Genomic DNA, 13,646 nt, shown 5'->3' with positions numbered 1-13,646 from the left:
GATGCTTGATATGATTTCTATATTCTTGAATCTGAAGAGACTTTGCCTGTGTCTCAATATGTGGTCTTTGAAATGACCCATGTGAGCTTGAGAAGAATGTATATTCTGTGGCTTTGGGGTGAAATGTTCTGAAGATGTCAATTAATTCCATCTGATCTAATGAGTCATTTAGGATTGATGTTTCTTTGCTGATTTTTTGTTTAGAGGATTTGTCCAATGGTGTTAGTTGGGTATTCAAGTCCCCTACTATGACTGTATTGCTGTCAATCTCTCCCTTGATATTCTCCAGAAGTATTTTTTTTTAATGTATTTGGGTGATCATGTATTGTGTGCATATATGTTTACCAGAGTTATATCCTCTTGTTGCATCAATCCCTTTAGTATTATGAAGTGGCCTTCCTTCTCTCTTGTTACGGCCTTTAATTTGAGGTCTAATTTGTCAGATATAAGTATTGCTACCCCAGCTTTTTTTTTTTTTCATTTCCATTCACCTGAAAAACCTTTTTCCATCCCTTCACCATCAGTCTGTGTGAATTCTTTGTTCTGAGGTAGGTCTGTTGTAGACAGCAGATATATAGGTCATATTTTCTTATCCACTCAGCTACCTTATGTCTTTTGATTAGGGCATTTAATCCATTTACATGTAAAGTTTTTATTGATAGGTACTTGTGTGTCACCATTTTTATTCTTTATGCCTGTGTTCCTTCTTCCCTAGTTCTTCTTTTTACAGCCGTCCCTTTACTGTTTCTTGCAATGTTGATTTGGTGGTAATAAACTCCCTTAGTACTTTTTTGTCTGTGTACCTCCTGATTTCACCCTCAACTTTCATTGATAGCCTTGCTGCGTACAGTATTCTTGGATGCAGATCCTTGCTTTGCATGATTTTGTATATTTCATTCCATTCCCTTCTGGCCTGATCTTTTTCTGTTGAGAAATCAGTCGATAGTCTGATGGGAGATCCCTTGTAGGTAACTTTCTGTCTCTCTCTGGCAGCCATTAAGTTTCTTACTTTGTCATTGGTGTTTACCAATTTTGTTATAATGTGTCTTGGTATCGGTCTTTTTGGGTTCATCTTGTTTGGGACTCTGTGAGCTTCTTGGACTTGTGTGAGTTTTTTCTTCTTTCCAATATCAGGGAATTTTTCTGTCATTATTTCTTCATACAAGTTTTCTATTCCTTGCTCAGTTTCCTCTCCTTCTGGAACCCCTATTATGTGGATTTTGTTTTATTTCGTGTTGTCCCAAAGTTCCCTTAGGCTCTCCTCCTGTTTTTTAAGGTTATTTTTCCTAGATGCTGCTCTGCTTGGGTATTTTCCCCTACCTTTTCTTATAGCTCACTGATGTTGGCCTTCGCTTCTTCTAGTCTACTGTTGATGCTTTCTATTGTGTTCTTTATGCAGCGATGCCATTTTTCATTTATTCTTGGTTCTTCGTCATTTCCTATTGGTTCTTACACATATTGTTGAATTTGTCTTCCAACTTTTTCAGCGTCCTTATGACCATTGCTCTGAATTCTTTTCCTGACATATTGCTTTCCTCCATTTTGTTTACTTACTTTGCTGGTGATTCCTCCTTTCTTTCATATGGGTGCTGTTTGTCTCCCCATGTTTGCTCCTCTCAGGGTGTCTGGTTATGTAGCTCTGTCTCTCCTGCGTTGACTTAAAGGCACAAAATACAACACGACAAGATACAATGCACAGGACACCAAGCACAAATGTTGTCATGATACCAATAACCCCAAATAAAGGTTACCACCAGAGAAAAGAGAATTAGGGGAGAGAAAAGAGTGTAAAAATGATATTGAGGAAAGGAAAAAAGGTAAGAGAGAAAAGAAAGAGAAGAAAAAAGAAGGGGAAAAATATATGTATATGGGGAGAAAACTCCAAATAATCAACAACTAATCCAAAAATTGCAAACAACAAACACCCAGTTAAATCTCTCTCTGGGCGATCGCTGACCTTTCTGTCCACAGATCGCCTCACCAGCTGTTTTTAATTTGCCAATTCTGGGTCGGTGTTATTCAATTCAGCTGTTTCTTCTGTCTGCTCTTTGAGAAGGCGCAGTTCCCGTCCTGTATTCGGTGCCACTTTGTCTCCTCCTGGACAAACTTTTTAGGTGCCCATGGCTGGGGAGGCTGGAGTCTCAGTGTTTGTGGGTTGGCAGCTGAGGCAGCTGGTCCCTAGGTGTTATGGTTATAGGGTCCTGGGCGGTATCCAAGGTCTCCCTGGTTGAAGGTAAGGCTGGCTTCCCATCACAGCCACTCTCCTTCAAGATGGCGCGGTCTCTTCTGCAGAGCCGGACGCTCTGAGAGAGATTTCAGCAGTAGTAGAGGCTGCCTGGCCAGGGGAGCCTGTCCACCAGTCCGCAACAGTCCTGTGGAATATAGCTCTCCCTCACTCACAAATACAGACACTCCCCTTTCACTCTCTCACTCACACACTATCTTGCAGCCTGGCTGCCATCTTCGATCCTCCCTCTCTCTAGATTATTTTCCCTTTCTCTTTTACAGTTTGACTCAAGGTGCAGATTTCTGAGTCATAGGTAGAATGTAAACAGCAAGCTTTTGTGATTATGTGTATAGGCCCTTCATTTTCTAGAAGCAAGCCAGAATTTGACAACCTTAAGCATATGACATGATATTTGTTTCTCCTTTACCCCTAAATCTACACAGGGATTTTGGGAGTACAGAGTACTTATTCTCTACATAGGTGGAAATAGTCAGAAGAACTCAGAAAGTGGAACAATAGTTTCTAGTTACTTCAGTGGGATTTTAAAAAACATATCAGCTAGCCAAAAAACTTCCAATATTTTTATTGATTGGTGGTGCCAATAATAATAAAATAAAAATAATAAAAAGCTATTCTTTATAGATGCCAAGAAGTGTAGTTAGAGACAGTATCTAAAAGTAAAGCATAAAGAAGCAAGGGGAAAATAATAGCCAATAAAGAGGCAAAGTAATGTAGAAGAGACAGCAGAACTTAGATGCAGAGCTGGGGACAGTGAAATAGCAGCCACTGATATAAGGGAAAGTAATTCTGTGTGTGTGAGAGGGGGTGAAGTAGAGGGTGAGAGAATGAGGAAAAGAAGAGAGGGAGAGAGAGAGGGAGGAGGAGAAGGTGGAAGAATATTAAGGGCATAATGAAGAACCATTTGGAAGTGGAGAAAGTAATTCATAGACTCAAGGAGTCAGGAAACTACCATATTCTGACAATAGTTTACTTTAAGTTTTATCTCAGAGCTGGAAAAAAGAAAACTAGAACTCATCTTTGATTTAATCAATATCTAAGCTAAGTTGGCATTGGTCATTGAAATAGTGCACTTAGCATTTAAGGAAAAGGCTGTGATTTGGATGAGCTCCCTTGATGCCCATTAGTACAATACCCAATGCCTAGGGAACAGGATAAATAGGAAGGAAAAAAATGTCACAGGAAGAGGCAAAGCTTTTTATGATACAACTAAGAGAAGATATTCAGAACCTAGATATGAACAAAGGTCTTTATTTTTACCTAAAACCCCCTACTTTTTTGTGTTTCTGGTCTCTATTTTAAAAACTAGTTATACAAATTAGATAAAGTTATAGAATACATTTTAAGAGTTGAGTTTTGTAGCTCTGACTGGGTGGCTCAATTAGTTGGAGCATCAACCCATAAACCAAAAGGTTGCGGTTTGATTCCCGATCAGGGCACATACCTAGGTTTCAGGTTTGATCCCGGTCAGGGGCATACAGGAGGCAACTGATTGATGTTTCTCTCTCACATGGGTGTTTCTCTCCCTCCCTTCCTCTCTCTCTAAAATCAATTAAAAAAAAACATATCCTGTGATGAAGATTAAGAAAATAAATTGAGTTTTGTAAAGAAAGCAACTAGTGTTGCTTTATTTTGTTTGGCCTTTATTTTGACTTTTATAATTAAGGGGAACATAGAAAAATGATTAAAGATCCATATGACAGACAGAAATTATTTCAAATTTGATTGTAGAGTTTTAAAAAAGATAAAAGGGAATGATCTAACTTAGATAAGATAATAAAAAGTGATTGTCTTTTCTTGCCTTAATTATGTGAAGTGCTAGTTAAGGAATAGTACTTCTTTTTTTCAATTCCTCAGTAGAGAGTTGGGGAGCAGAGAGCTTAGATTCATTTGGCTGAACCTAATTAAGAACTTTCTTTTATAAGATCATCACACACTGGTGCATATATCCACATTAGAGTATTAAATCTCTCTCCCTAAAAATGGAAGTCTACTAATTGGTATAATTCTTTCTGCTATATCTTGGGAGTCTGTGTGGCCTGTTTTTTTATTCTAAGTTTCTCTATTTTCTCGTGCTAATGTTAACAGATAAAATTTTTATTTTTATTTATTTTTAATATATTTTATTGATTTCAGAGAGGAAGGGAGAGAAAGAGAGAGATAGAAACATCAATGATGAGAGAGAATCATTGATCAGCTGCCTCCTGCATGCCCCACATTGGGAATTGAGCCCGCAACCTGGGTATGTGCCCTGACTGAGAATCAAACCGTGACCTCCTGGTTAATGGGTAGATGCTCAACCACTAAGCACGTGCAGTGGGCTACAGATACAATTTTTTGTATCCTCAAATAATTTTTAATTAAGAGTGGCAAAAATTAAGGAAATACTGTTGAATTTTAAAAAATGCTGAATTAAAGAATAGATATATCTATTATAATAGCAAACCAAGAAAGTACATATTGCAATACCTATAATAACTTTTCCGTGACAAATAATTATATTCTGACCTAAGATTGTCATAGAAATTAATGCATAGCTATCCATTTGGATTTTAGTGTAATCACTTAATTAGAATAAAGAATAGCCAATTTCCTTATTTTTTAAGCAAAAATTATTACTCACTGAAAATGCAGTTAGGTAAAATTCAGAACAGCTTTCTATGCTCTAAATAAGCTATAAAAATGGCTCGAATGTCTTTCATTCCCCAGATGGTGCTCATCTTATGATATTCATACTCTAAAAACATGTTTCTATAGTCACAAAATCACTTCTAGCTTTTAGTTAAGGATGTCTTGAAGAAAATACTCTCATTCTGAGTCTGCTATACTTTGAGGATGATATTTTTTACAGTATAGTAACAAGTACATCCAGGCTTTTAGTACCATGTCGTGGCTCTTGGTCCTTCTTAGGCAGGACTTTATCATAACAGTGGTTAAATTCAGAAGTTTCCTCAGTGGTTTAGAAAGACTATGCTGCAACTTACCTACTGATAATATAAAATGAACTGTGGTCTTTACTGGGAAACTTGGAAGGACTTGCATTTAGTGTTTTCATTTCAGTTTAACAAGCATTAATTGAGCCTCATTATTTGGCAAATGATGTTCATGCAAAAATCTATTGAAACAGGGATATGATCTGATCTCTGCTCTTGAAGAATTTATGGTCTGCTTGGGGCATCACACATACAAATAACCATTTTAATGTAATGATTTTATAGTAGTGTAGCATCATGATCAATAACTCTGATAAAGTTATAAAGACCTGTATTAGGTCAGTGAAATAGAGATTGAATGGATATGAGAAATGTTTCAGAAGTGGGATGATAGACCTTGCTAACTGATAAAGTGTAAGATGGGTAGGGAGGCTGTGAGAGAAGGTGCAAATTCTAGAATGTCCATGAATCCTAGCTTGAATAACTGAGATGGAGATACCATTAATTAACATGAGAAAGTAGAGAAAATAAGCACATTGGGGTAGGGGCTAAATAGTTCAATACAGTGGTGTCTTTTTAAATTTGAGGTTCTAGAGTGGGTTTGTGTGGTCAACTCAAAGATATGTATCTGAATCTGGAGCTATTTTTATATTAAAGGTAAATACTTGGGAGTCACTAATGTATGGTGTTAATGGAATTAATGGCAATGGATGAAAAGAACCCAAAAGGAACATAGTGAAGAGAAATAGTGCTTGAAGACTGAACCCTGGAAGCACCAATATTTAAGGATTGGACAGTGGGCAAAGAACCTCAAATTAGGCAGAGGAAGACCAGTCAGAGATATCTAAGTAGAGTAGCAGAGAATATTCTTATGAGCATGGAGAGAGACTGTTTTAAGAGGGAAGGAATAGCCAGTTTCAAATGTTTCAGAGGTGTCTTGTTGAATGAAGACTTTTAGATTATTTATTCAAAAAAGTTTTTATTCTTTCCATTTCTTCCATTTAATCAATTAGCCAGGCACACTTGTGTTTGAGATGTAGGAGTAATTAAAATGGACAGAAGTATCTACCTTCACTGAGCTTATTTTTTAGTAAAGGGTTACAATCAATCAATCAATCAATAAGTAAATACAGCTGAGAAATGGATGCCCTCTCTGAGAAGATGACATCTAAGATCTGAAGAATGAACATGGAAAGCTTTTTTTTTTTTGCCTTTGGAGTCTGATTTATTTTACTCAGCAGAATGCATTTGAGATTCATTCATGTTATTGCTTACATACATATTTTTGTCCTTTTTTAGAGTATTTATTTATTCTTTATTGATTAAAAAATTGCATATGTCTCCTTTTCCCCCCATTGGCCTCTTCCTGGCCATTCCTTCACCCCTCCAGCACATGCCCTTACCCCCTGTAGAGTCTGTGTCCATTGGTATGCTTATATGCATGCATACAAGTCCTTTGGTTGATCTCTTAGATATCTCACCCCCCTCACCTGCCTTTCCTCTGAGGTTTGATGGTCTGTTCGATGTTTTTCTATCTCTATTTTTTTTTATCAGTTTATATTGTTCATTATATCCCGCAAATGAGTGACATCATGTGACATTTCTCTTTCTCTGACTGGCTTATTTCGCTTAGCATCATGCTCTTCAGGTCCATCCATGCTGTTGGGAATGGTAGGAGTTCCTTCTTTTTTGCAGCAGCATAGTATTCCATTGTGTAGATGTACCACTGTTTTTTAATCAAGTCATCTGCTGATGGGCACTTAGGCTGTTTCCAAATCTTAGCTATGGTAAATTGTGCTGCTGTGAACATAGGAGTGCATGTATCCTTTCTGATTGGTGTTTCTGATTTCTTGGGATCTATTCCTAGGAGTGGGATCACTGGGTCAAATGGGAGTTCCATTTTTGGGAGGAAAGCTTTTGAAGCAGAAGGAATAATCAATGTAAAAGCCCTGAGGCAGGAGCACTCCTAAGGTATCTTATGAATAGCAAAGGATAGTGTGAGGGGGGCAGGGTGAGGGAAGAAGAGGTGAGGAGGACAGGAGGTCACAAGATAAAGGATGTTAGGTCATGTGAGGTTTTATAGGACATCCCCCAAGGGGTCCCAGACTGCGAGAGGCGCAGGCTGGGCTGAGGGGACATACCCCCCCCCCCCCCAGTGCACGAATTTTGTGCACCGAGCCTCTAGTTTAATAATAAATGGCACTGCAGACCTGCTGCCCACAAAGCAACACTCAGCTTCCCCCAAGTGGGACACAGGCTCTGCCACCACCCCAGAGTGACACACCACCAAATCACAGCTGATGCTGCTGAGACCCCATGGCGCAAATGCGGCCCATAGCCCAGCCTGGAAATGGTGGCTGTTGGCGTCTGCTAATGATGTCACATAGCAATGCCTGGCTTCCTCTCCCTAGTAAGTAGTCTCCTTGGAATTTCTTCAGTGCAGGAACACAACTTGCTTTTTAGCCAGGTGGAAACATTTTGCACTTTAACCAAATGTCTGTGTAGCGTTTTCTCGTGCCCCATCTCATTTGATCCTTACAGAAGTGCTGGAGTAGGTAGATAGGCAACTCAGTGGAGTCCTATTTACTTTTCATTAGCCAAAAAATGGAGATTTAGAAAGCTTAGAAACTTGACCTGATTAAAAAGAAGTAAGAAATGGTAGACCTTGAAAATGACTTCAGGTTGAATTTGGTTGACAATTCTATTATAGAGAAAGGGCAAATAGTGATATTAAAATATTTCTTTAATTAATTTCCTTTCATTGTGCACAAATCCATGCACCAGGCACTAGTGTCATTATAGATTTTGAGCATAGGAAGTTCTTAAACTGAACATCTTAACAGGCTCACTCAGGTTACTAAAAAGTGAGTAGACTGTGGAGAATAAGGGTGAAAGCAGGGAAAAAACAGTTGGTAGGTTGTTGTGGTAATCTAGTTAAAAGAGTGTGGCTTTGACCAGCTTTGAGCTTGGTAAGAAGTGGTTGCTTTTGGGTCATATTTTGAAGATAGAATGTGATATGCTGAAGAATTGGAAGTAGGGTTGAGACAAAGAGTTAAGGATGATTTCAAGCTTTTTGGACTGAGCACCTGGAATGATGAAGTTGGAGACAGAGAATATGGGAAGAAGATCAAGGCCTGAGTCTTGTGTTTATTGAATTTAAAATGCTTAGGTCTACAAGTGGAAATGTCAAGGGGCAGTTGCATATACAAATCAGGAGTTTAGGAGAACAGTCTGCATTTCTAGGAGAGAGAAAAGTGGGAGTCATGAATATATAGATAGTTTGTAGTCTAAAAACTGGATAAGACCTGCAAGAGAGACTGAGAAGGAGGAAAGAGTAAAATAAGAAAAGTAATTTATTTAATTTGGTAAATAGGATATTATTGGTTGACTTACCAGGAGTAGTGCAAATAGAGTGGTGGGATTGTAAGCCATAAATTAGTGGTCCAAATAGTAACTCAGAGATGAGGAAGCTGAAACAGTGATTATTTACTTACTTGTAAAATAAGTTTGATGGTGAGCAGAAACAAATAGGTGGTGGGTCACTCAAGGATGATATAGAATTAAGAAATGGCTTTTTGTTTGTTTCTTGAAATGGGGAGACAAATGACTTCATAGGAAAAAGGGACAAAATCTGTGGAAAGCATGGAAAATACATATGGAAATAAAGTCTGGGGGAGGCAGGAAAGGACATTTCCAGAGCATCATTATACCCTGGTTTGGAATAGTGGAAAACATATTTTGTACCTGGCAAGTGGAATGATCATAAACTGAGATGGAGAAAGTAGACTTCTACTGATTTTCCATCAACTCATAATGAAAGGAGAAGTCCTTTTTTACTGAGACAGTGGGAAAGAATTAAGGATTGGTGAAAATGTAGATGATTTTGAGGATGAAGGAAAAATAATTGAATTTGTTTATTCATTTAACAAACCTTTCCTGACCATTGACTATGTTCCATGTGTCTGATTCTAGGTTCTGGAGATTTAGAGTGAACCAAATAGATACATTTTGATATTGCTGTAATGGGGTTAATATTCTTGTGAAGTGTGAAGGTGTATGTGCCTGAAGGCTCTGATGTGGGTGGCAGAAGCAGCTAGATTACCTGCTGAGACAGGGATGAATGAGTTCAGATAGACTCCTAAGGAGAAGAGTAATGGTTTATGTCAGTTGCTAAAGGGCTTTGGGAAGAGCCCAGCAGAGACTGGAGGCTACATCATATTTATTCAGTAGTCAAACAGTATGGTATGGCAAGTTTCCCTTTTAGTGCTCAAAAGCTGAGAAAAAGGTATGAAGAAAATAAATAGCTTGGTGGGTCAGGATTGGGAATTGTGAGGGTGAATATGGAGTCCTTGCAGACCAACACCCTTGTGATTTACATTTCCTGTTATTTAATTATACCTCACAGTTCAAATAATGTAATCCCAAAGAAAGTGTACCATTGGTACTGTTTGTTTAATTGAAATTCAAGATTTCACAGGAAATAGTCATTAATATAAAATGGTAAAGTAAATAAACTTGTTTTCCTACATCTAACATGTAGCCTATAATAATTATATATCTACTATAGACCCGGTGCATGAATTCGTGCACCAGTGGGGTCCCTCGGCCTGGCCTGCGGGATTGGGCCGAAACTGGCTCTCCGACATCCCCTGAGGGGTCCCATATTGTAAGAGAGTGCAGGCCAGGCAGAGAGACCCTACCAGTGCATGATCGGGGCTAGGGAGGGACACAGGAGGTTGGCCAGCCAGAGAGGGACCACAGGAGGGCTCCAGGGCGTGTCTGGCCTGTCTCGCTCAGCCCTGATTGGCCAGACCCCAGCAGCAAGCTAACCTACCAGTCGGAGTGTCTGCCCCCTGGTGGTCAGTACATGTCATAGCAACTGGTCAACTGTCTGCCTCCTGGTGGTCAGTGCATGTCATAGCAAGCTGTTGAGCGGCCTTAGCATATTATTAGCATATTAGCTTTGATTGGTTGAATGGCCGACTGGACGACTGACACTTAGCATATTAGGGTTTTATTATATAGGATTTTACTCCTCAGTTGCTTTTTTGATCAACAGTCTTCTAAATTTCCTATGCTGGCAATGGTAATTCACCTTGAAACTTGAGTTCTTTTTACTATCTTAGTTTATTCTAGTCTACTATTATTATTCTACTGAAATATTTTAGCTTGAATTATTTATAATGACATAACCAGTTTAGCAAATAGTTCAAGGCATTAGTGTTCATTTCTGGAATATAAGTGCTCTGACATCAATCCTATATCAACTTAGATTGACAGTATTATAGGTGGGGTAAAAACATGCCTTTAAGTACATACAGTATGTTTGTTTTCTTACAATGTATTGGCTCTAGGTTCTAAAGTCTCAGGAATTTAAACACTTGGCTAAGGTCTTATTCCTTTCCTATTAAATGTCCTTCAAAATACAGTGTAATTTTTTGCAAGCACTTGAGGTGTCAATAATTGTCATATGTCTACAACATGGAAGCAGTTCCTTCCAAATTATGTGATACTATGGGAATTGGCATATATAAAATGTATAAAGTATAAAACTTACTCTGTTTAGTAGCACTAACAGATAACTTTTCTTAGGTTTGGGGAAAGGAGTGAGTGATTGTCTTAAGTACTTATGATACCAAACGAAGATTTGAACTAGTCCACTATGTTTAGAATGTTAAGGTTGAAGATAATTTTCTTTTAAAAAATCTATTTTCTCGGGTTGTGTCATTCTGTTGAGTAAGTGGCAATCTATTCTTTCATTGAGGTTCAACCTTTCACTGTAGTGATAATGTTATGGTTGGATTGTGGGGGGCGGGGAGCAATTAATACTAAAAATGAATTAAGCTTTTCATATTGAACATGCTGCTATTAGTAGGCCATAGTATTTAATTAATTTTAAATTAGTATTTTCATTTTTCATATACTTATTTGTGTTTTCTCTGTGCCTTTTTTACATAACTAGGGGGTATAACCAAGTGTTAGAGCATTGCTAATTGGCCCACATGGAGAAAGAGTCAATGATGTTGGCCTTTTAAATCCAGTTTGATAAATATTGAGAACCTACACTGTAGAAGGCACTATGCCAGATACTGTGGAAGATTGTTATAATTTATTGTAATCAGTTAAGCTAACCACACACACAAACAGCAGAATTATGTCTAGGAAGTTCTGGTTTCAAGAATTTCAGGTCAGTTTATTGAAGAAATCAACTGATATAGGCCTTATTTTACTTTACATGTTTTCATGAGTTTCATCATCCCTTTCTAGGAAACTGAACATTTTTATTATTAAGAAATGTAGGCTGCAAACGTCTACCAGTCAGAAATTCAATAATTCCATTTCCTGTCCTTAGTAAAATTTGGGGGCAATTTTTATATCACTTTTAGTAATTGGCGTAAGTAGAATGGTATTCATGAAAGTAGGAAAAAATTCTCATTAATTTTTTTACCTCTACCTTTATACTGTGGAGTGAGTTTCAGTTCTAATTAAGATGGGATCTTCAAGATATCCAACATTAATACTAAAATGAAAAGTAAAGTACATGATTTTCTTGTAATTTTACAGCGCTTTGAACTCCAAGATTCAAGAAGCTCTTTGCTTCCTGAAGAGATTGTGAGAGTGGAGAGGATAACTGAAAACCACATCTCCCAAGCTTCTGTTACTGTCCGGATTGCAGAAAAAGAGGTGACCATTAAGGTAATGAGTCAGAGTTTATACTTTAAAAAAAATTGATTTAAGAGAGAGGAAAGGAGAGAGAGAGAGAGAGAGAGAGAGAGAGAGAGAGAGAGAGAAACATCAATGTGAGAAACATCAATTGGTTGTCTCTCTTAAGTACCATGCCCGGGGATTGAACCTGCCACCTGGGTATATGCCTTGACTGGAATCAAACCTGCCACCTTTAGGTTTATGAGATGACGCTCCAATCACCTGAGCCACAGTGTCCAGGGCCAGAGTTTATACTTTCTAAGATGTGCCTGGTTCTGCCTATTTTTATGACCTAAATTGGATGTATGATCTCCTTATTAATATTCTTTGACTCTATAGCATCTGCATATCTGTATCTATATTTATCTAAGTCATGTATGTTTTAAACTGGAAAAGTTCAGGAGAAACATATGGATAGCCTTTTATCAAAAACAAAAGTTGACCTCTGAGAATATTAAGTTAAGTGTTGATTAATGAAAGCATTTTGTAGTCTGAGTCCTTAGTAAGAAACAGTCAATCTTTTCAAACAAATTTTAGCAGCAGGGAACACTTTTTAAGTAAAATCTTTGTTAACTACATGGGACAGTTGAAAGAAGAGCTGTTCTAGTTGAACAATTTTCAGAGGAGGGGAATTATATTTGGTCATAGAGCTCCATTTGCTTGCTCTAACGTCCTTTCTAACCCTTTCTTTGAGCCCCCTAAGAACCTTAAGAGGCAATGGGAAACTATCTCAAGGAAACCCAACTTGGAAAAAATCCTGACTTAAATAAATTGTAAATAAATAGAGGAAAGGAAAGGCTTACCTTCTTATGTTGTGAAAGACCAAACTTTAATTATAGACTTTTTGTTGTGTTTTAATGTGATATCATCACGTTAAGCACCCAGTCAGTCACTGGTGACTGACACTATACTTTCCGTCTGGAAGACAAAACAGTCTGGGCACTTAACGTGTTAATACTTATTCATGTTACTGTTTTACTCATTCATCAAACTGAACATTGATTATGTCTACTATGACCCAGGCTCTGTATTAGGCTTTACTAGTGCTACTGTGTACTAGTCACTGCATTTGTCTCTTTGTATATATGTATTATGTCATTAAATCTCCCAATAACCCTGGAGGTAAGTTTTATTATCTTTCTTTTACAGATTAGAAAACTGATGTAAAGAGGGTAATCAATTCACCCATGATCACTAGCTAGGAAATATCACAGCTGGGACTTCTAGACAGGATTATTTTCCACTATACCTTTCTGAATCCTTCAGATGAATGACCTCACCAAGCTGATGGTCAAGGATAGAGGTAGATAAATAAGGACTGCATTGGAATGACTATGGGGATATAGAGAAGGAAGTAATACAAGGAGTCCGAAGGAGTAGAGAAAGTTTCAGAGAGGAGGTGGAACTTGAGCTAAGTCTTGAAGTATGACATAAGAGTTTTCCGGTGGCCAGGGTTGGAAAGATAATAGGACATTACCGGCATTCTGAACAGTAAATCCAGAGACATCCAGTATGAGCGAGGTTTCATTATTTCCTTCCTTTTAGTGATAGTTTTCTAACTTCATTGCCTCCAGTCACTTCTAGTTAGCCTTCTGTGTTACCACCAGGCTGATCTTTTTAAAATGCAAATCTGATCTTGTCACTTCCAAACTTAAAATTCTTTAGGGTTCATGTGTATATAGTATGATCAAGCCTAGAGTCCTCAGCAGAGCATGGAGATCTTCTTCTGATAGGAGACTAATAAGGAGGAGATAGGAAATAAA

The 13,646-nt window shown here is 37.9% G+C and overlaps 1 protein-coding gene across 1 annotated transcript in view; it reads left to right on the top strand.

Annotated features, from left to right (window-relative positions):
* VWA8 (von Willebrand factor A domain containing 8) overlaps nt 1-13,646 on the top strand; it is a 407,937-nt gene that overhangs the window by 93,386 nt on the left and 300,905 nt on the right. Inside the window, exon 10 of the mRNA XM_080659387.1 lies at nt 11,743-11,874. Coding sequence (XP_080515513.1) covers nt 11,743-11,874 — 132 coding nt within the window. The remainder of the gene's footprint in view (nt 1-11,742; nt 11,875-13,646) is intronic.

Source organism: Plecotus auritus, assembly GCF_963455305.1.
Source record: "Plecotus auritus genome assembly, chromosome: 3".
NCBI lineage: Eukaryota > Metazoa > Chordata > Mammalia > Chiroptera > Vespertilionidae > Plecotus > Plecotus auritus.
This window is presented reverse-complemented; position numbering and strand designations above follow the sequence as displayed.